We start from the raw sequence: 22,188 nt of genomic DNA, 5'->3' as shown, positions 1-22,188 counted from the left end.
CTTTGTGATATAAGTAGTCACTAACAATCATTGCTTAGATCCATTCTTTCATATGAATGGCAGTATTCTAATTCTGTCATTTTTCCAATATGAAAAGAAACTTTTCACCATTTGTTTATGCTTTGTCAGAGTTCATATAGAAGAGGCAGGATGAATGCCACGTTCTTTACATATATATATATTCCATTTTTGAAATACAGATCTTCCTCTACTTCCAATGAGATTACATATTGATAAATCCATTGTAAGCTGAAAATATCATGTCAAAAATGCATTTAATACATCTAACTTACGGAACATCACAGCTTAGCTTAGCCTACCTTAAATGTGCTCAGAACACTTACATTAGCTTACAGTTGGGCAAAATAATCTAACACAAAGCCTATTTTACAATAAAGAGTTGAATATCTCATGTGATTTATTAAATACTGTACTGAAAATGAAAAACAGAATGGTTGATAGGTGCAAAATGGCTCGAAGTGCTTGCGTTGTTTGCCTTCGTGATGGCTTGGCTAACTGTGAGCTAGGGCTCGCTGCTGCTGCCCAGTAGCACGAGGGAGTATCAGACTGCATGGTGCGGCTGGGGAAAAGAGTAAAATCCCAAGTATGGTTTCTACTGAGTGCATATCGCTTTTGGATCATCATAAGTCGAACCATCTTAAGCCAGAGACCATCTGTAGCGAGATGGTTTCCTAATATCCTTTGCAGGGAGCAGTGGATTCTGTTGAAGAGTTTTTCTAATTCCCACAGATGGAGACTTTTCATGCTATCACAGACACCAACCAGCACAAGCCCGCTGGTTGCCCCACCTTGGAGGTCTGGATGCCAGCTCTGCAGGACTCCAAACCCAAAGGTGCCGGCACCAGCCAAGCAGTGCCCGGTCTTCAGAGGTCGAAGAACCAGATCTGCTGACCCCCTCTTTATGCTTCCAAGTTCTCATAACTGCAAATTTTTCCCTGGTCATAGGTGGTTGTCATTTCCTGTAGTTACTACCTGTGTAATACCTTATCGTTTCCATTTTCTTCTAGTTATAAGATTTCATTTTTGAAATATTTAAATCTCAGAACAATTTAGAAGCAATCTTTGGATAGTGCCAGAAAGGGAACCAGTTTTATCTACTTTTCCTATGATTAACCAGTTAGTCCAACACTATTTATTAAAAAATCCGACTTTTCCTGGATATTTGTTTTTCCAAATGAATTGTATAATCAAAATGTCAACTCCAGACAAAAGCAATTAGTACACCATGAAAATAGTATTTAAATCAGTGGGAAACAAATTCTTGTTGTCGGAGCGAAGTAGTTTGCTGTTGTGACACTCAAAGGAACCAGAGGCAAATCAAAGAAAGGCTAGCATCCTTTATTTCCCCCTCAGAGCGCTAGTCTGGCGATAGTGCCCTCAGCAGGCAGAGACTAACAGAGCTAGTGGTTAATAGAGGCCCAGATTGCAAATCTAGTCAATTACAGACGGGTGGGTTTTGAAGCTGAGAGACAGGCGTTTACTAACTGTCTGTTTACAGTCTTTTGCTATTACAAAAGAGTTTTGCCATGAACAGCATCCTGCATATACGTTTTCATGTATTTGCTAGCGCTTTTTGAGATAGATTTCTAGGAATGAGATTGCTGGGTCAAAGGGTAAATACAGAATATTGCCAAATTCTCCTCCAGGGAGATTTACCAGTTTGCATTCCCAACAGCAATGTTTGACAGTGCCTGTTTCCCCCAGCCTCATCAACATATAGTCAAACGTTGGGATTTTTGCCAATCTTCTAGGTGAGAAATAGTATCTTAGTTTAGCTTTAGCACATTTCTCTTTTTATGGAGAATCTTATTTTCAGATATATATGAGCTATTTGCATTTCTTTTTCTGTGAACTATCCCTTCATCTCTCTTTTGCCCTTTGGTTTTTTACCTCTCTACCTTCAGAAGGCTTATATATTAGGGATAGTAGCACTTTAAACTGACATCATTTTCAAACACTTTTTCCATTTAGTCATTTTTTTACTTACTGGATTTTTTGCAGTGCAAACATTATTTCTTAATATGGTTAAATTTATCAATATTTTTCTTATTGCCTCTGGATTTTGACTCATAATTAGGAAATTTCCTTCACTCTCATGTTACTAATAAGTTCCCCCATATTTTCTTATCTTATAATTTCATTTTTTTATATTTGAGTTCTAAACCAATCCTGTCTAACCTGTCTACAGTGTCAAAAGCGGATACGGCTTTATCTGCTTTCCTTATGGCTCACTAGTTATCCCAACACAACTTATTAAAAGCTCATCTTCTCCCCACTGTTTAAATGCAGCCTTTATCATATATTAAATTTTCACATGCAATAATGTCTATTTATGGATTCCCTATTCTATCATATTGTCCTGGCTTCCATTCACACGCAATAGCATAGTGCCTTAGAAATAGACTCTGGGAAATGTTTTAATAAGTAAGAGAGTCAGCCACTACTTCTGAAATTATCATGTGTCCTGATTATTATTTGCTCTGCTAAATGAATTTTATAACTAACTTGCCAAGGTCCAAAGAAAAACAGCTTATTAATATTTTCTTGGAAAAGCTTTAATGTTATAAATTGTCTGAGGGAAGATTAACTATATGACATTGAGTCTCCCTGTCCAAGAACATGGCATGTGTTTTCATTTGTTCATATAGACACACATACATTTGTTGGACATAAGTTTACAGATAGTTATTCTATGTGTTTATTTATTTTCCTTTTTGTAAATGGAATCGTCTCATCCACATCGTCTTTTTGAATGTTGATTTTACGGTTTTATAATCTGATACCACCTTGTCATCTGCAAATAGAAGCTAACCCTTCCTTTCCAGTTCTTATGCCTCTAATCATGTTTTTCTTGAGTACTTTATAAGCTAATACCTGTAATAAAAATGTTAAATAGTAATAGAAATAGAGAAGATATTTGCCTTGTGCCTGACATTAAGCAGAAAGCCTCTAATGTTTTCCCATCGGGTAAGACACAGACTTTAGGGCCAAACGATGTGTGTTTGTGTGTGTGTGTGTGTGTGTGTGTATGCATGCAAATCAGATTTTCATTTTGTCTTTAAAGAATAATAAATTTTAAACGTTGTTAAATATCTTCATGCATCTAAGAACATGAGCATATGATTTATTTCCCTAGCTCTATTAATACAATGAGTTATACAAATGTGTTTGTTAATATTTAACTATCATTGCATTTTGCATTCCTGGAAGAAATCTAAATAATCACTATGTATTATTTCAATACTGATATTGAGACTGAATTGTAATTTTATTTTTGGTACAATCATTATAATGTTTGGGTCAATAATATACTTATTTCATTCTTGAAATGAATTTGGCTTTTTCCTTCTTTTCTCTGTTCTAGAATAGTTTAAATAGACTGAAGATTTTTATCTTCCAATATTGGCAAAATTCTCATCTGGGCCCATTCAGGGTCCTTTTTATTTAGTTGGAGTAATCTCTTCAACTACTTCCCCTATTTATTCTCTGATAATTGGTCTGTTTAGAGTTTATACCTTTTGAGATCAATTTATTTTGATAAATTGTATTTTGCCAGAAAATTATTCATTTCATCTAGATTTTCAAATATATTTTCATAGAGGTATCCAGAATAATCTATGTTTTTTGCAATTTGAAGGAAACATTGCCATTTCCAAATTTCTGTATTCATGTTCTCTCCCACACATTTTTTAAAAATTAATATGGTTGACTAGTGGTTGTTTATTATATTGATCATTTCAAATAAGTGAGTTCACTTTTGGATTAATTTATTTTTCTTAATGATGTTTTGTTATATTTCAGCTTGGGAGTTGATTTAATTTTTCTGCCTTGTTTGGTTTGTATAGTTATTTCTAAAGTTTCTTTTTCTTATAGCATGCAGTTAGGTGTTTAACTGATTTTTTATTTTTATAGTTATAGGTATTTAATCCATAAATTTTCCTCTAATAACAAATATAGCTGTATCTCATCAATTCTGGTATGTTGTGTTCTCATAAATCTTTATTTTCAAGGAGATCTGAAAGTTTGGTTTCTATTTCCACTTTGACCCAAAAATTGTGTGATAGGTAATTTTATGTGTCAATTTGACTGGGCCATGATGTGTCCAGATATTTGATCAAGCATTATTCTGGGTGTGTCTGTGCGGGTGTTTTAGGATGAGATTAATATTCAAATTGGTAGACTGAGTAAAGCAGATTGCCCTCCCTAATGTGGGTGGGCCTCATCCAATCAGTTAAGGTCTGAAGGAATTAAAAAGCTGACTCTCCTGCAAATAAAAGGGAATTCCTCCTGCTGACTGTTTGAGACGGGATATTGGTCTTTGCTGGTCCTCAGACTCAAACAGAAATATCTTCTCTTCTTGGTCCTGAGCCTGCTGGCTTTCAGATAGGACCTTATATCATTGCTCTCCTCGTTCTCAGCCTTTTGGACTCGGACTAGAACTACACATTAGCCCTCCTGGGTCCCCAGCCTGCCAACTCACCCTTCAGATTTTGGGACTTGCCAGTCTCCATACTCACATGAGCCAACCTATATTTTATAAGAAATCTCTCTCTCTACATATGTGTATATATATACATATGTTATATATATGTAATATCCCATAGTAACTTTTTTTTAAAAGTTAGGTGAAAGAGGCTTTCTGTTTTATAATTTAGGAATTTGGGGGGTTTTAAATGCAATATGGGCATAGTATGTATATTATTTCAATCTCACACACACACACACTCGCTTTTTTTTACAACTGTACAATTTGGGGGGAAAAGGGGAACTTGATCTGTTTGGCTTGATCTGTATAGTTGTTGCTATAGTGTGCAACTTACTGCCCTGAACTCTTTGCCCACGCTGAACTACTAAATCAGAGAGAAATACCCTTCAATTTTCTTGAGACTGCATTTTAGATCTCTCTCTTTAGCTTAGCCTTATTGTAGCTAACTAACCATAGACAAACTTACCAAGTTTGTAGCTCTGAAAAGAAATTGGCTCAGTGACAGGTGGCTTTACAAAATGTCAGTTCCAACTAATGCAAATAAAATGTGGCATGCATTTGGGACTAATTCATAAAGGAAGATGCTTTCTGCTGTTTTGCCACTCTCTTCCTCATGGCCAGTTCAAATTCTAATAATTCTATTCCACAAACTAATTAATGATCTTGTATTATGGGGAGATTCATACACAATCCAATAAATTATTAATTTTGAATGAGTAAAGAGCACAAAAGATTTGTCTTAGTGTGTTCAAGCTGCTGTAACAAAACACCATAGGCTGAGTGGCTTATAAACAACAGAAATGTATTCCTCACAGCTCTGAAGGCTGGGAAGTCCAAGGTCAGGATGCCAGCAGATCCAGCATCTGCTGAGAGCCTGCTTCCAGGGATCTCTTTTATAAAGGCACTAATCCCATTCATGAGGGCTCTACCAGCATGACCTAATCACCTTCTAAAGGTCCCATATCCAAATACCATCCCATTGGGGATTAAGTTTCATCATGAATTTTGGAGGGATACAAACATTTAGTTTAATAGCAATATTCTACTAGTTAAATGACTATGTAACTATGTAACATCTAAGTTAAGAGCAAGTGAAAATCTTGCTTAAATATTTTATGTGATATATCAGAAAAAGTAGTGAAGAATGTGAAATTCCTCTTCTTTCAATTGTTCTGGAAACTTCCTTTTAAGTGTTATTAATAGAATTTTTGTTTCATTTTACAGAAGCAAACATCCCAGATTTCCTCATTTCTTAGGTAACAAGTCAAGAATGACTACTTTGAAGTTGTATAACATTTAGCAAATAAAGAAAAGCCTGTTTTTTCCCATTGATTAGATTCTTTAATTGGCCAAATTTCAATGCAGTTCGTTCCAGAAAGATGAACAAAATGATTTAAAAAAATTTTATAGAATGATTCTCACTCTCAAATCATTCTATGTTGTTGCATTAGGAAAATAACCAGTATAGTTCAAATTTATTTGTATTCCAGATATAACACTTTGGAAAAATGTTGAAAATTGAATATTCACTCATACATGAACTGAGTGGTTGCTTTCTTACAAGCAATTAAGTTATGAATAACTTTTTTGAAAGCAGTGTGAAGTCAGAAGTCTTATGCTATTCCACTGGGGATAACAGCTTCTATTGCTTATTCAGTATTCTTAGGGACGAATTTATAGAGTTACTAGAACTGCAAAAATTTTCTTGGTGCCACAATTCAGAGACTTTATGAGATAAACAAACTTGGGCAGGGTGGTGTATGACGCTGAGCACCATTCTCATAACATCAGGTGATGCAGTAATAATGTAATCTCTTGAGAACTCTATTACTAAAGTAGTAACAGTTAAAAACTCAAGTTCACAAATTATTTAGTAGATAGGGGAGGTAGGTACATAGAGAAAAAGGAAGAAATGGGAGTGAATTTAGGGCTTTTCCTAGTATATACTCGTCATACATAGTAGCATTTACATGTGTTTCACTGATTGAGAAAAAGGCATGTGGCCAAATATAATGCACTTGAAATTGTGACATAACTTCAAGTCTATCTTAACCCGAGGTAAGCAAAATTTTAAAAATATAGTTCTTTAACATACTTGAGGCAAATATAAATTATCACATGGATTATGAATTTAGTTATTTCCTTAAAAACAGCTTGAGAAATTCTATAATCAATGTAATTATGTATGCTTAAAATACTTTTATGAAGGCCTATGACTTTTTAACCTACAAAATATCCGTGTTCTTATTGCTTTATTTCCCTAATCTTTGAAAAATCAAACCCTGAATACATCCATAGAAGTCTGTCGTGCATCCATCATTCAGCATGTGTTGCAGAAGAAAAAGTTTAAAGTTGTGTAATTTTAATATTGTTTCCATGGTAACACAGTGGAGTCACATCATATATATATTTGACTTAATCAGATTTAACTCTACAGGCGTGGAGACAAAGAGAGAGACAGGAACAGAGGAAAGGCAAACAGAGAGAGAAGTGGGGAGAAACTAAGAGACAGACATAGATACAGAATGACAGAAGCGAAAAAGAAAGAAGAATTCACAAAGGGCAGAACACTCTATCTATTGTTCTGCTCAATAAGTCTGTATCTCCTGAGTGGCTTCTGGGTTTCACTTTGCTCTCACCAAAGGCCATATCCTCATAATCTGTGTGGGTCTACTGTACAATTATATTTGTCATGTATATGTCTTGGTAAATGTATATTACTGTATACATTCTATATATAACAGAAACTACATTAAAAGAATACTGAATTTGATGTGTAATTTAAGACAATTTTGAAAATATGATTTTTACCTTTCAGTCTTATTTTAGAGCCTATTCCTACAATATGATGGAGCCCCTCTCCCACCCCATTCATGCAATCCAACTCCAAACAACAATCTTAAAAGTGAATTTTTGGAGATTACCTGAGTTTTGAACTAGGGATAGCTGTTGTATTATTAAAGTTAAATCATAATCAGAGCTCTTGAGATTGGAGAATATGGCATTCATATGTAGTCTCTCATCCTCATCCTCATCATCAGCATCGATACTTTCATCACTCATTAATTCATTTTACCAGATAAAAAATTATAATTACTTATTATTTGACTTAGCTCACTTAATCTGCAAACAAATTCTATAAATCAGGTATTATTTCTCTCAACTTTATAATAAGAAAATGGGAGAGATGAGCCAGATAGGTAAGGGGCAGAGCTAGGCTCTGAATATAGGTCTTTCTGAATTCAAAGTCCATATCATTTTAGGAAATTGCTTTTAATGCAAAAATCTAGAAAGAACAATATTTTAAAAGAGTGACAGACGTTCTCAAAACTGTATTTTTATTTCTGTAGTTAGCATCATACTTACCATTTAAATGTCTCATTTGTGAAGTAGTTTTAAAACTCTCCTGCATGTGCTATCTAATAAAATATCCACATACTTCTTTGTTGTTGCTGTTGCTGTTATATTTGTCAGACACCCATCAGTTATGGTTTTGTGTCTGATTGGAAGATCTTTCATTGCAGGAAAATGTGAAATGTTTCCATGGAGATCAGCTTGAGATAGCCCAGTGACGAACTTCTTAGCTATAATTTCACATTGGTTTCTATGGTTTCCAGATAGGGGAAGAAAATGAAGTTGCAGATTTTTTTTGTAATGTAAAAGGTTATTGGACAATAAGAGATACTGCTCAAATTAATGTCATCCCCCCCAGAAAAGGAACTGCTGTTACTGCAAAACATGAAATATTTTATGATGTATGTCATACATCCATGTTCTTTTCTACACTTGTAACAAATGAGGAACTATCATGACACTTAATTTCCAAAATTAGTAGCAACTTCTCTTAAAAGCTGTGAATTCATTGTTGAAATCTGTTTGAATAATTGCTACTAATAACTGACTTACACTGTCTCCTTCATTTTTCTTACATCACATCTTTAAAGATGTCACACAGTGCATCTGTTAAATCAGTTGACGTGAGTGAAAACTGACAAAGAGATACCTCTTTGTTCATTGTTTATGCCTGAGACCAAAGTTTACACAGTTTTGGGGATAATTCTTGTTATTGTTATTATCTATAAAGTTGTGTCATGAAGCAAGAACTGGTAAATACTGGACATTATATTTAAATTCCATTAAAGTAGCTGCACATAAATTAGACTGATCAAACACACACCACCCTTTTGGCCCTGTTCTCTAGCCTGCCGCTTTTACTGCCAATCTTCCCAGTAGTTGGCATGCAGCCACACCATTTATTTGTCAACTTGCCATCATCACCCGAAATAAGATCATGGTTGTCTTTTCTTAGAAAGCATGTGAAATTCATAATGCAACAGTAGACCAAAAGCAAGAGATGGCGTTTCTATTTCTATCTTCATTTCTAAGTGACTTTCATGTCACTTAACCAACCCACGACTGATCATGGGTATGCATCTATTCAATAGGATACATGACCAGCTCAATGGATTTTACAGGATTACTGTAAATTTCAAATGAGAAAACATTCAATCCTTTAACAACTTTAACAGCACATAGATATGGAAAACTAATTATTCATTCTTCCTTTATTACGCATACTTACTCACAGCCCAGTAGCAACATGTGTCCCTGGTAGCCCAGTTTATCCAAATAAAGGAAGAATATGTGTCAAAATCAAGTTCTCTTTCTCTGCTGACAGTAAACAAATGTATTCAATAGCTGCCAGGTAATACTTCTTCTTAGTAATAATATATAATAATATAATTTTCCAAGAAATGTGTGAGACAATGTAAGAATTACGTTGTGGCTGGTAATTTGATAAATACATTCAAAAGTTAGTTTTAAGACACATGGAGAACAACAAAATGGCTTGCATCAGATGTCTTACATATGATCAATATGACATCCAGTGAGAAAGATTAGAAACAGTAAAAGATTCAAGACCTAGATTTTGTTATAAAAAAAGCAGTGGCCACAAGTTTTAATATCATAATAATTCTAGCATGTATATATACATTCCTTAAAATAATTGTGCTCTTAAAAATATATGTGTATGTATGTGTATATATCTATATAGATATATGTATGTGTACATATCTATGCCTATATCTATACAGATATATGTCTGTGTATATATAGGTATGACTACATCTATATAGATATAGATACACATACACACATATGCATTCTCTCTCTTTCTCTCTCTACACACACATATGCATACTTATACATACACCTAAAGAGGTAGGCTTTAATCCTTGTTTCAAATTAGAAAACGTTCAGGATGAAGATAAGGAAGAAAGTAATTGTCATTTAAAAATATTCATTACATGCCACATGCATTCCTTATCCTTACTTCCTTGTTGATATATTCTCTTGAAAATGTTTTTCACTCCTATGATTTTCACAACAATTTATGATGGCTCCCTATCTTCTCTAGCTCCAGCTTGAATCTTTTTCCAGAACTTCCAACCTATATACTTGAAGAAAGACTAATAGACCATGTAACTTGGAAGTAAAAAACCAGGTTCTAAAGCTTGACTCCTGGCTCCATTGTTTACAAGTTGTGTGTTTACAAAAGTTTCATATCATCCCTAGAGTTTATAGGTGTGTAAACCTGTGGCCCCATGGTGTATTTCCTATTACCACCTGTCTGAGAAAGAAAGAATTTGGATATGGTTCTGAAAAATATGTTAGACACACCTGAAAGTGGACAGCTGCAACAATACAGTTTAATTTCAAGTTGGCCCTGAAGAAGAAGGGAAATCTTCCTAGTAGGCAGTACATTATGAAGCATACATAGCCGTTAATTTTGCTTGGAAGGAGAAATGGCCAAAGGTACAATTCCACACCAAGTCATGGGTACAAGTGGTTTGGCAGGTTGGTCAGGGAATTAGAAGGAACACTATTGGAAAATTGGTGACAAGAATTCTAGGAATGGATTATGCGAACAGACTTTTCTAAATGGGCACAGAGTGGGAAGATATTTGGGTACCATATAAATACTCACAAAATGATACTCAGCAGAGGAGTATCTTAACAATCAGGTGGACAGGGTGATCCATTCGTATGGCTATCACGCTCTTTCTCAGCCACCCTATGCTTTCACAATGACTCAGAAACAAAGTGGTCATGACAGCAGGGGTGGAGACCATGGGAAGGTCCAACAGTGTGCACTTGCGCTCATCAAGGCTGGTCCGGCTATAGCCACCATTGAGCACTCAGTCTGCCAAATGGACACACCAACACTGCATCTCCATTTGGCACCATTCCTTAGGGGAAGGGAGGGAATCAGTTAGCCATCAGTGTCAAGTTGATTTCATTGGACCACTTCCACCATGGAAAAGGCAGCACTTTGTTCTCACTTGAATATACATTTACTAACAAGAGAGATTTACCTTCTCTAGCTGTGACTTTTCTGTGAATACCATCATCCATGAACTTACAAAATGCATTATTTAGCACTGCAGTATACAACACAGCACTGATTCTGACCAAGAAGCTTACTTTACAGTAAATGAAGTGCAGTAATGGGCTCACACTTATGGGAGTCACTGATCTTACCATGTTTCTCGTCACTGATAGAATGGTGCAATGGCTTTTTGAAGTGTAAGTTACAATAAAGGCTGGATAACACCACCTTACCAGGCTGAGGTAATGTCTTCTAGGATGTTGGATATTCTCTAAATAACCAACAAATATATGTTGCTATTTTCCCAGAGCTAGGATTTACAGGTCTGGGAATCAAGAGGTGGAAATGGAAGTGGCTCCCCCACAATTATCCAAAGCAAAGCACTATAGAAATATTCAGTTCCTGTTCCCATAACTTTGCTGGTCTAGACATCTTAGGCTTCCTCTAGGAATCACAGCAATGGTTCCATTAACCTGGAAGTTGAGAATGCCCCCCTGCCATGGGTAAGGCACTTTGTGTCCTCTTTGGGAGATAGGCTCACCAGGTTAGTTTTATGAGGAACAGTTGCTTCATGTTAGGGGAAAGCATATGTTTGCTATTGTCTTTGTTTGAGATATAGGTATGGTTAGGAAAGATATGCACTGATTTCAGGTTGACAAGAGGTGGATTACTGTGGCCTTCTAAGTGTTAACTTAGCTAGGCTTGAAGTACTTTTCCCAGAAGTCCCTTCTTTCTATGGTTTCAGGTTAGAGTTGGCCACAAGACAGAAATGCATGAGATAGGGATGGTGGACATGAGATAGCAATCATTTTACACTCGAAAGGTTGGCACAGAATACCAGATACTGTGGCAGCTTGCATATGCTGTTGCTCATCTTCTGTTTACTTTACTGACAGGGAACAGCACCTAGGTGTACAGCTATTTACATTCTTCTTTAGCTTTTGTGAGTCCTGTTCCAGGTGAATGTGCAGTTTCACAGTGAAGGACATCACTTCTCCCATAAGTCATCCATGTCATCTTAGAGACAGTGGGAAACAGGCACAAGTTCCAGTTTATATTCACAGTTTCAATGCATCCTTCTCAATTCCAGGTGGTCCTTGCTCTCCTCTACTTCACATTCAACTTTCCTCCTTTACTGAGAACTTATTTAGTACCAGATGCAGAGACAATAGCCTTGTAAAGCCTTCTCCACTAACTCTCACGATTGCAAGGGAATTAGAAATAATTCCCATAATTAATCCTATCTTCTATACTACTCATACTGGTTCTGTTTCTCTGGTTAAACCTTGACTGATACAATTGCTATGTAGAATATAGAAAAACTTCCACAAATGAGTAAGACAAACAACTGAATAGAAAAATGGCAAAAGAAACAAACAGAAAAGTCACATACACACAAAAAAACCCCAAAAGCTAATACAGGATGTTCCACTTCATCAGTAATCATAAAAATATAAATTAAAACATGAGCTGCTATTTTATACTCATCAAAGTAGCAAATATTAAAATGTATGAAAACTCTAAGAGGGAGTTTGGATGTGGAACAAGAGGAAGTTGTACAAATGGCTGGTGAGACTGTAGACTATTTAACCACTTTGGGAATAATTCAGCTAGACTGATAAAGCTGAAAATGGACATGTCCTACGACCTACTAATTCTACACCTAGGAACAGCCCTAGAGGAACTCTCACATAGCAAAAAATGGGGAGGAACATGTAATGCCCTTTATCTAGAGAATAATGATATTAATATATATTTGAGCTTGAGGAACAGTACATTTACCTTGAAGTTAGTCATCCAGGAGGAGGAGGTGGTCTCCATGGCCAACTGTGGTAAATAGTCCATAAGACAGCCCATGATGGTCCCTGCCTTGAGGTAATCACACCCTTGTATAACCCTCTCGCCTTTTATATGGCCTTGACTTAGTGTCTCATTTTTAATGAATGAAATATGGTGGAGGTGATAACATGTCACTTGCAAGACTAGGTTACAAAAAGACTGTGGCTTCTGTATTGGGCACCTTCTCTTACTCTGTTACATTGTGAGTTGCCCTGTGGAGAGACCCACACAACAAGGAACTGAAGTCTCCAGCTAATATCCAGCTAGGGCCGGAGGCCAGTAAACAGCTGTATGAGTGAGTTTGGGTATGGGTCAAGCCCAGTTGTGCCTTGAGATGACTACAGCCCTGTCTGATACTTTGACTGCAGAAGCGTGGCATCCCGCACCAGAGGCATCCGGCTAAGTCATGCTCAGATACTTGACCCACAGAAAGTGTGAGATAATAAATGCTTGCTGTTTTAAGTCACGGAGTTTTAATTTGTAAAACAGGAATAGGTAACTAATACACCTGCCAATAACCATTGCAAACCCATAGTGGTAAACAATTCATTATTTTCAGACTAATAGGGACTCTGAATTATCTAAAATCACCCATCAATTCATTAATTCCATCAATAATTACTAATGGCCTAATCTATCAGGTCCCTTTGTAGGGATAAAGTGATGAAAAAAGAGCCCCCAACTATGCTTTTATGGCGTTTTGCACATAGACAATAAACAATAAAACACTTCTTACTTCAGATGGTGATAACCGCTATAGAGAAAAATAAAGTCGGGAAGAAGCACAGGCAAAGCCTGGTCTGAGTAGGAGCTGTACTCTTTAAAAGGGCAGTCAGAGGCCCTCTCTGAAAAGACCACACGTGAACAAACCCCTGCAAAGTGTGATGGAGTGAGTCATACAGGACCTGGAGGAGGTGCATTCCAAGCAGAGAGAAGAGCAAATGGAAAAGTCTTGAGGCAGGAGTGAAGCTGACCAGGCAGCACCTGGGAGCCTGTGTACCTTTCCAAGGACTTTAACTTTGGAGGGACATGGGGAGTCATTGGGTTTTGAAAAGAGGAATGATATCACTAATGTTTTAAAATGATCATTCTGGCTGCTGTGGTTAAAAAAGATTGTATGTGGCAGGGTGCGGGGACAGGCTTGGGGAGACATCAAGTGCAGAAGCAAGGACACTGGCTAGAAAGTTTTGTAGTAATTCCATTGAGAGTACAGTGGCTCAGATAAGGGAGCGAAAGATGAAGGATGCGAAAAGTGGTCAGATTATGAATATGTTTTAAACAAAGATTCAATAGGATTTTCCAGACAATTAAATTAATTTGTAAAGTACATATGTGTATATGTCTACTGAAGGATATCTACTGTAAATCATTAAACCAGAAGAATACACACCTTATTAACTCTACTTTCAAATATTTATTATTCATAATCCCCTTTAATCTATACCCACTGCTACATCTTTGCTTCCAGGCACCATAATGACTATTTTCAATGACTATTTAAAGGTTTCAAATGTACTTTATTTCTCAATTATGTTAAATTTTAATGAGCAGCAGAGCCCTTAAATAAACAAGTTGATTTTGAAGCAATTCCGTATTACAGTAACTGTGACGGTTACTCATCATTCCACTCTTTTGGGGTGACTCTGCCAACAGGGGATTGGTTCCATTCTATTCCAATCTGTGTGATTGTAAACACCCATGCAACAACACAGAAAATGGTTCCCCTGGTTAGTAAAGTATTACCATATTTGTCATGAAAATCTGGTGAGTGTTTTGCATGACTCTGTCTTGCCCTAATTTGCTGAATGCTTCGAATCTTGAGAGACCTTAGTACATTTCTGGACAAGGGGAACATCGTGAAGGTGTGAGAGGATTGCAGTTGATTGCAGCTGCTGGTCTTATTTTCTTGCAAAGAGACCTGGAAAAAACAAGAGTTGGGCAATGGTATCTGATCTACATTCAGTTCCTCCCTCTTTGTCACCCACATCACCCCTTGGAGTGTGGCCAGGCATGTGAATTTTGATATCATGATGTCTGGATTTGAGTCTCATCTCTGCCACTGATTAGCTGCGTCAACTAGGGCAGTTATTTAACCTCTCTTTGCTTTATTTTCTTCAATGGCAAACTGAGACAATAATGTCTAGCTCCAAGGGGATCTGTGACATTACATGCGATAGTCCATAACAACAATAACAACAAAAGTAAAGACACAATAAGTGTTAGCTTTTCTATTCTTCACAGTCAATAGCTTCCTTCCTAGATAGACTCCAAACTCATCAGCACGGCTGATAAAATGGCTAAAATTCCCAACTTGCTCCACTAGTCCAATTACCTGCCTATGTCTACTATAAAATCTGGTTTCAGTAAGAATTAGAAGGTATTCACAGAGTGTATCATACCTCCTCCTCCCCCTGCTCTTTTTACCCTTCCCTTGTAACTCCCTCCATCTCCTTCTCCCTTCTTCTCTACCCGTAAGTCCTGCCTTGCACCTTCCTACAGGTAAAATTCTTCTTGCCTTTTAAATCTCAGTCTAAAAGCCACTGCTTCTGTGAATTCTTCTCCAAACTTCCCTCAGCTGAATAAGCCCCCTCTTCTCTGGGCTACTATAATTCCTATAACCCTTCTTTCAGAGTATTTACCATCACTCATTGGCTTTATCATTTTTTAAAGTAGATTTTGTTTTTTTAGAGCAGTTTTAGGTTCACAGCAAAATTGAGTGGAAAGTACAGAGAGTCGCCATATACACTCTGACCCTACATGTGCATAGCATCCTCCTCCTGCACCAGAGTATTACATTTGTTACAATCAATGAATCCACGTAACAGTCTTTTATCAGATATGTCTTTTGAAAATATTTTCTCCTAGCTTGTGGCTTGGCTTGTCCTTTTCTTGAGGAATTATCTTTATATTCTCCTCCAATAGACTGCAAGTTCTTCAAGAGCAAGGGATGTAACTTTGCATACACAGTAGCTGACGCAAAAGCATAGAAAGAACTTTTTTGAACCAATCTGAAATATAAATGAATGTTGGTATCCTCATAAGAAGTTAAAATGAACACTGAGAATAAGTCAAAAAATCATGAAATCAGAGCAACATGGCAGAGTAAGCTGTTCCCTTTGTCTCTCCCCCTTTTGAACTGCAACTAGATGGACACTCATTGACCAACGGAGGAAGCCCACACAGCACAACAGGATGCCTGAGACACACGAAGCTATACATCTGAGGGTGGATGGACTGGCTCCCCGGGAAGTGGCAGAGATAGGTGAGCATACCCTGGTCTCCCCTGGTAGCCCTGGGCACGCACAAAAACGCCTTCCAACCTGGTGGAAGAACCCAGAAAGTGGGAACACGCAGCTGGGCAACCATAAGAGGGAGCCCACTGTGCCCCTGTGTCATAAAGGACCAGCCATAGCCCGGGTCCCAGCAGGGAAGCCCTGCCCACCAAGCTCAGAGGCCCCACCGACTGCAGATCATAAACAGGGACCTCAGCAGATTTCCACGCTGGGGCAAACATTTCCTAGGCATGTGCGAACACTCACAGTGCAGCTGTGCTCCCAAAGAAGGAATGGGTCTGGGTGGCTGTGGGAATAGGCGCAGGCAGTTTTGAACCTACACGCCCTCGCTTAACTGGTGGGGAGGGGGAGCTCACCATGCCCCAGGGCTATAAAGGAGCAGCCATAGCTCAGGTCCCAGCGAGGAAGCCCAGCCCACCAAGCACAGAGGCTCTGCAGACTGCAGATCGTAAACAGGGACCTCAGCAGATTTCTGCACTGGGGCAAACACTTCCCAGGTGTGTGCAAGTGCTCACAGTGCAGTTGCACTCCCAAAGAGGGAACATGTCCCGGGTAGCTGTGTGAATGGGCATGGTAGCTTTGAGCCCACTGGTGATCACTTTCTCGCAGGGAGGGGGAGCTCAGTGCACCCTTGAGGCACCAGAGAGTGGCCCCAGCCTAGTGAGGAAGCCCCACCCAACAAGGACAGTCCACACAACTGCCTGAACGCATCTCAGGCTGGGGAAAGCATCCATAACACCCCCAAAGCTTCCAGCAGATGGGGTGGGGCCAGAAACACTGCTCCTGCTCCCCCCTAGTGGTAACAGGGGGAATCTGCATCCTAAGAATACCACAGAAGTCCCAACAAAAAGATCAGCTGATCAAACACCATGAGAAACTGCAGCAACAATTCAGACCAGAAGAAAAATGACAATTCTCCAGAAACCAACACTAAAGGCACAGAAAAATACAACCTAAATGACAGAGAGCTCAAAGTAGCCATCATAAGGAAACTCAATGACTTACAAGAAAACATGGAAAGACAATTTAAGAAGCTCAGCAATAAAATGACTCTCTTCACCAAAGAGATTGAACTATACAAAAAAATCAAGCAGAAATTCTGGATATGAAAACACAATTAATGAAATAAATAATAATCTAGAATCATTAAGAAATAGAATTGATCTTATGAAGGAAAGAATTAGTCTTCATGAGGATAAAAATGTAGAAATTCTACAGGTGGAAGAGGAGACAGAACTAAGATTTTAAAAAAAGAAGGAATTTTTCAAGAAATATCTGACTCAATTAGGAAAAGCAACATAAGGATTATAGATATCCCAGAGGGAGAAGAGACAGAAAGGAGCAGAGAGCTTGTTCAAAGAAATAAATGCTGAGAACTTCCCAAACATGGGGATGCTTTCAGATTTACAGATAAATGAAGTTAACTGAACATCCAATTTTACCAACATGAAAAGACCCTCTCCAAGGCATATAATAGTAAAAATGGCAGAAGTGTGGGTTAAAGAAAGAATATTAGGAGTAGTAAGGCAGAAGAAAATAACCCACAAAGGAAACCCTATCAGGCTGTCAGCAGATGTCTCAGTAGAAACCCTACAGGCTAGGAGAGAATGGAATGATATATTCAAAAGACTGAAAGACAAAAACATTCAGCCAAGAATACTCTATCCAGCAAAACTTTCCTTTGGATACAATGGAGAAATAAAATATTTCCCAGATAAACCAAAGCTGAGGGAGTTCACCACCACTAGAGCTCCCCTACAAGAAATAATTAAAGATGCCCTCAGACTGGCAAAGGTCTACAAAGCTCTGAGCAAGGAGATAAATAGACAGACATGATCAGAAACTTGCAACTCTCTCCTAGAACAGGGAGGCAAAGGGTCAATTACAACTTAAAAGAGAAAGGGAAAGAAAGCATCAAAAGTAAGGATAAATACCTCAACTTAGCCACAAACTCAGAAAATTAAAAACAGAACAATGTGTAACAGCAATTACCCAGAAGGGGGGAGGAAAGGGAAGGAAACTGCTTAGGTTTAATGGCGATAAGAGACTATAAGAAAATGGACTATCTCATCTCCAGTATCTTTCATACAATCCTCACAGTAACCACTAAGCAAAAAATCAGACCAGAGCCACAATTCACTAAAAGAGAGAGAACTGAGAAATCCCTCTCACAAAACCAACAAAATGAAATGGCAGCCAGAAATACAAAGGAAGAGAAACAGTGGAAACACAAAACAACCAGAAAACAAGAGATAAAATGGCAGCATTAAGCCCTCATATAACAATAATCTCTCTAAATGTAAATGGACTGAGCTGTCCAATCAAAAGACACAAAGTAGCTGGATGGATTAAAAAACAAGACCCAACAATATGCTGCCTCCAGGAAATGCACCTCTGCTACAAAGACAAACATAGGCTTAGAGTGAAGGGATGGGAGACAATACTCCAAGCTACTAGCCAACAAGAGAAAGCAGGTGTTGCCATACTTTTCTCAGACAAAGCAGACTTCAAGTTAAAAAAGACTGAGAGACAAAGAGAGGCAGCATCCAAGGATAAAAGAGATATTCTACCAAGAGGACATAACACTTATTAACATATATGCATCTAACACAGAGGCACCAAAGTACATAAAGCAATTATTAACAGACCTAAAGGGAGAAATTAACAGCAACACAATAATAGTAAGGGACTTCAACACCCCACTTACTTCAATGGACAGATCATCCAGACAAAAAGTCAACAAGGAAATAGTAGATTTAAATGAAACACTTGACCAGATGGACTTAATAGACATATATAGAGCATTCCATCCAAAAACAGCAGAATATACGTTTTTCCCAAGTGCCCATGGAAAATTCTCAAAGGTAGGCCCATATGTTGGGTAACAAGGCAAGCCTCAACAAATTCAAGAAGATTGAAATCCTCCCAACCATCTTTTCTGACCACAATGCTATGAAGCTAGAAATCAAACACAAGTACAAAACTGGGAAAGTCAGAGATATGTGGAGACTAAACAACATGCTATTGAACAACCACTGGATTATTGAAGAAATCAAAAAGGAGGGGCTGGTTCCGTGGTCAAGTGGTTAAGTTCTTGCGCTCCACTGCAGCGGCCCAGGGTTCGGATCCTGGGCGCAGACATGGCACCTCTTGTCGGGCCACGTTGAGGTGGCGTCCCACATCCCACAACTAGAAGGACCTGCAACTAAGATATACAACTATGTGCCGGGGGGGGGGGGGTGGGAAATAAAGCAGAAGAAAAAAAAAAAAAGATTGGCAACAGTTGTTAGCCTGGGTGCCAATCTTTAAGGAAAAAAAAAATCAAAGAGGAAATTAAAAAGTACCTGGAGACAAATGAAAATGAAAACACGACATATCAACTCTTATGGGATGCAGCAAAAGCAGTCAAAAGAGGAAAATTCATAGCAATACAGGCCCATCTCAACAAGCAAGAAAAATCTCAAATAAGTAATCTTAAAATGCACCTAACAGAACTAGAGAAAACCTCAAAGTCAGCAGAAGGAAGAAAATAATAAAAATCAGAGCAGAAATAGATGAAATAGAGACTAAGAAAACATTAAAAAGGATAAATGAAACTAAGAGCTGGTTCTTTGAGAAATAAACAAAACTGACAAAGCCTTAGACTGACCAAGAAAAAAAGAGAGAAGGATCAAATAAATAAAATTACACATGAAAGAGGAGAAATTACAACAGATACTGCAGAAATACAAAGGATTATAAGAGAATACTATGAAAAACTGCATGCCCACAAATTTGATAACCTAGAAAAAATGGATGAATTCCTAGACTCAGACAAGCTCTCAAAACTGAATCAAGAAGAAACAGAGAATCCGAACAGACCAACCACAAGTACAGAGATTGAAACGGTAATCAAAAACCTCCCCCAAACCAAAAGTCCAGGACCAGATGGCTTCTCTGGAGAATTCTACCAAACATTCAAAGAAGATTTAGTACTTATTCTTCTGAAACTATTCCAAAAAATTGAAGAAGATGGAAGAGTTCCTAACACATTTTATGAGGCCAACATCACCCTGATACCAAAACCAGACAAGGACAATATGGGGAAGGAAAACTACAGGCCAATATCACTGATGAACTTAGATGCAAAAATTCTCAACAAAATATTGGCAAACCAAATACAGCAATACATTAAAGAATCATACACCACAATCAAGTGGGATTTGTTCCAGGGATGCAGGGATGGTTCAACATCTGCAAATCAATCAATGTGATAGACTATATTAACAAAATGAGGAGTAAAAATCACACAATCACCTCAAGAGATGCAGGGAAAACGTTTGACAAGATCCAACATCCATTTATGATAAAAAAACTCTCAATAAAATGGGTATTGAAGGAAAGAACCTCAACTTAATAAAGGCCCTATATGACAAACCCACAGCCAACATCATACTTAATGGTGAAAAACTGAAAGCCATCCCTCTGAGAACAGGAAGGAGATAAGGGTGCCCACTCTCACCGCTCCTATTCAACATAGTACTGGAGGTGTTGGTCAGAGCAATTAGGCAAGCAAAAGAAATAAAAGGAATCCAAATTAGAAAGAAAGAAGTGAAACTTTTGGTATTTGCAGATGATATGATTCTATACATAGAAAGCCCTAAAGAATCCACCAGAAAACTACTAGAAATAATCAACAACCTACAGCAAAGTTGCAGGGTACAAAATCAATTTAAAAAGATCAGTTGCATTTTTGTACACTAACAATGAACTAGCAGAAAAAGAAATCAAGAATACAATCCCATTTACAATTCCAACAAAAAGAATAAAATACCTAAGAATAAACTTAACCAAAGAGATGAAAGACCTGTACACTGAAAACTATGTCATTACAGAAAGACATTGAAGAAGACATAAAGAAATGGAAAGATATTCCATGTTCATGGTTCAGAAGAATAAACATAGTCAAAATGTCTATATTACCTACAGCAATCTACAGATTCAAAGCAATCCCAGTCAGAATCCCAATGACATTCTTCACATAAATAGAACAAAGAATCCAAAAATTTATATGGAAGAACAAAAGACCCCGAATAGCCAAAGCAATCCTGAGAAAAAAAACAAACTGGAGGCATCACAATCCCTGACTTCAAAACATCATACAAAGCTATAGTAATCAAAGCAGCATGGTACTGGCACCAACACAAACAAACAGATCAACGGATCATAATTGAAAGCCCAGAAATAAAACCATACATCTGTGGACAGCTAATCTTTGACAAAGGAGCCAAGAATATACAATGGAGAAAGGAAAGGCTCTTCAATAAATGGTCTTGGGAAAACTGGACAGTCACATGCAAAAGAATGAAAGAAGACCATTATCCTCCACCATATACAAAAATTAACTCCAAACAGGTTAAAGATTTGAATGTAAGAACTGAAACCATAAAAATTCTAGAAGAAAATATAGGCAGTACACTCTTTAACATTGGTCTTAGCCACATCTTTTCAAATACCATGTCTACTTGGGTAAGGGAAACAAAAGAAAAAGTTAACAAATGGGACTACATCAGACTAAAAAGCTTCTATAAAGCAAAGGGAACCATCAACAAAATGGAAAGACAACACACTAACTGGGAGAAAATATTTGCAAATCATTTATTGGACAAGGGGTTGATATCCAAAGTATATGAAGAACTCACACAACTTGACAACAACAACAAAAAACTCGATCAAAAAATGGGCAAAGGATAGGAACAGACATTTTTTAAAGGAAGATATACAGATGGCCAACAGGCACATGAAAAGATTCTCAACATCACTAATCATTAGGGAAATGCAAATAAAAACTACGACGAGATATAACCTTACACCAGTCAGAATGGCTATATTTACCAAGACCCAAAACAACAAATGTTGGAGAGGATGTGGAGAAAGGGAATGCTCATACACTGCTAGTGGAAATGCAAACTGGTGCAGCCACTATGGAAAACAGTATGGAGATTCCTCAAAAAACTAAAAATAGAAACACTATACCACCCAGCTATCCCACTACTGGGTATCTACCCAAACAACCTGAAATCAACAATCTATAGTAACATATGCACCGCTAAGTTCACTGCAGCACTATCCACAATAGCCAAGACATGCAAACAATCCAAGTGCCCATCGACTCATGA

General features: G+C 37.6%; 1 protein-coding gene across 2 annotated transcripts in view; it reads right to left on the bottom strand.

Moving 5' to 3' along the window:
• Nucleotides 1-14,187: 14,187 nt before the first annotated feature.
• The window catches only part of COX7B2 (cytochrome c oxidase subunit 7B2), a 78,168-nt gene continuing 70,167 nt past the window's right edge, over nucleotides 14,188-22,188 (bottom strand). For both annotated transcript variants that reach the window (XM_070505955.1, XM_070505954.1), the window contains one exon: nucleotides 14,188-14,655. In XM_070505955.1, the coding sequence (XP_070362056.1) occupies nucleotides 14,350-14,592 (243 nt within the window). In that variant the 5' untranslated portion in view covers nucleotides 14,593-14,655 and the 3' untranslated portion in view covers nucleotides 14,188-14,349. The remainder of the gene's footprint in view (nucleotides 14,656-22,188) is intronic.

Source organism: Equus asinus, chromosome 3 (assembly GCF_041296235.1).
Source record: "Equus asinus isolate D_3611 breed Donkey chromosome 3, EquAss-T2T_v2, whole genome shotgun sequence".
In the NCBI taxonomy this organism is placed as follows: Eukaryota; Metazoa; Chordata; class Mammalia; order Perissodactyla; family Equidae; genus Equus; species Equus asinus.
This window is presented reverse-complemented; position numbering and strand designations above follow the sequence as displayed.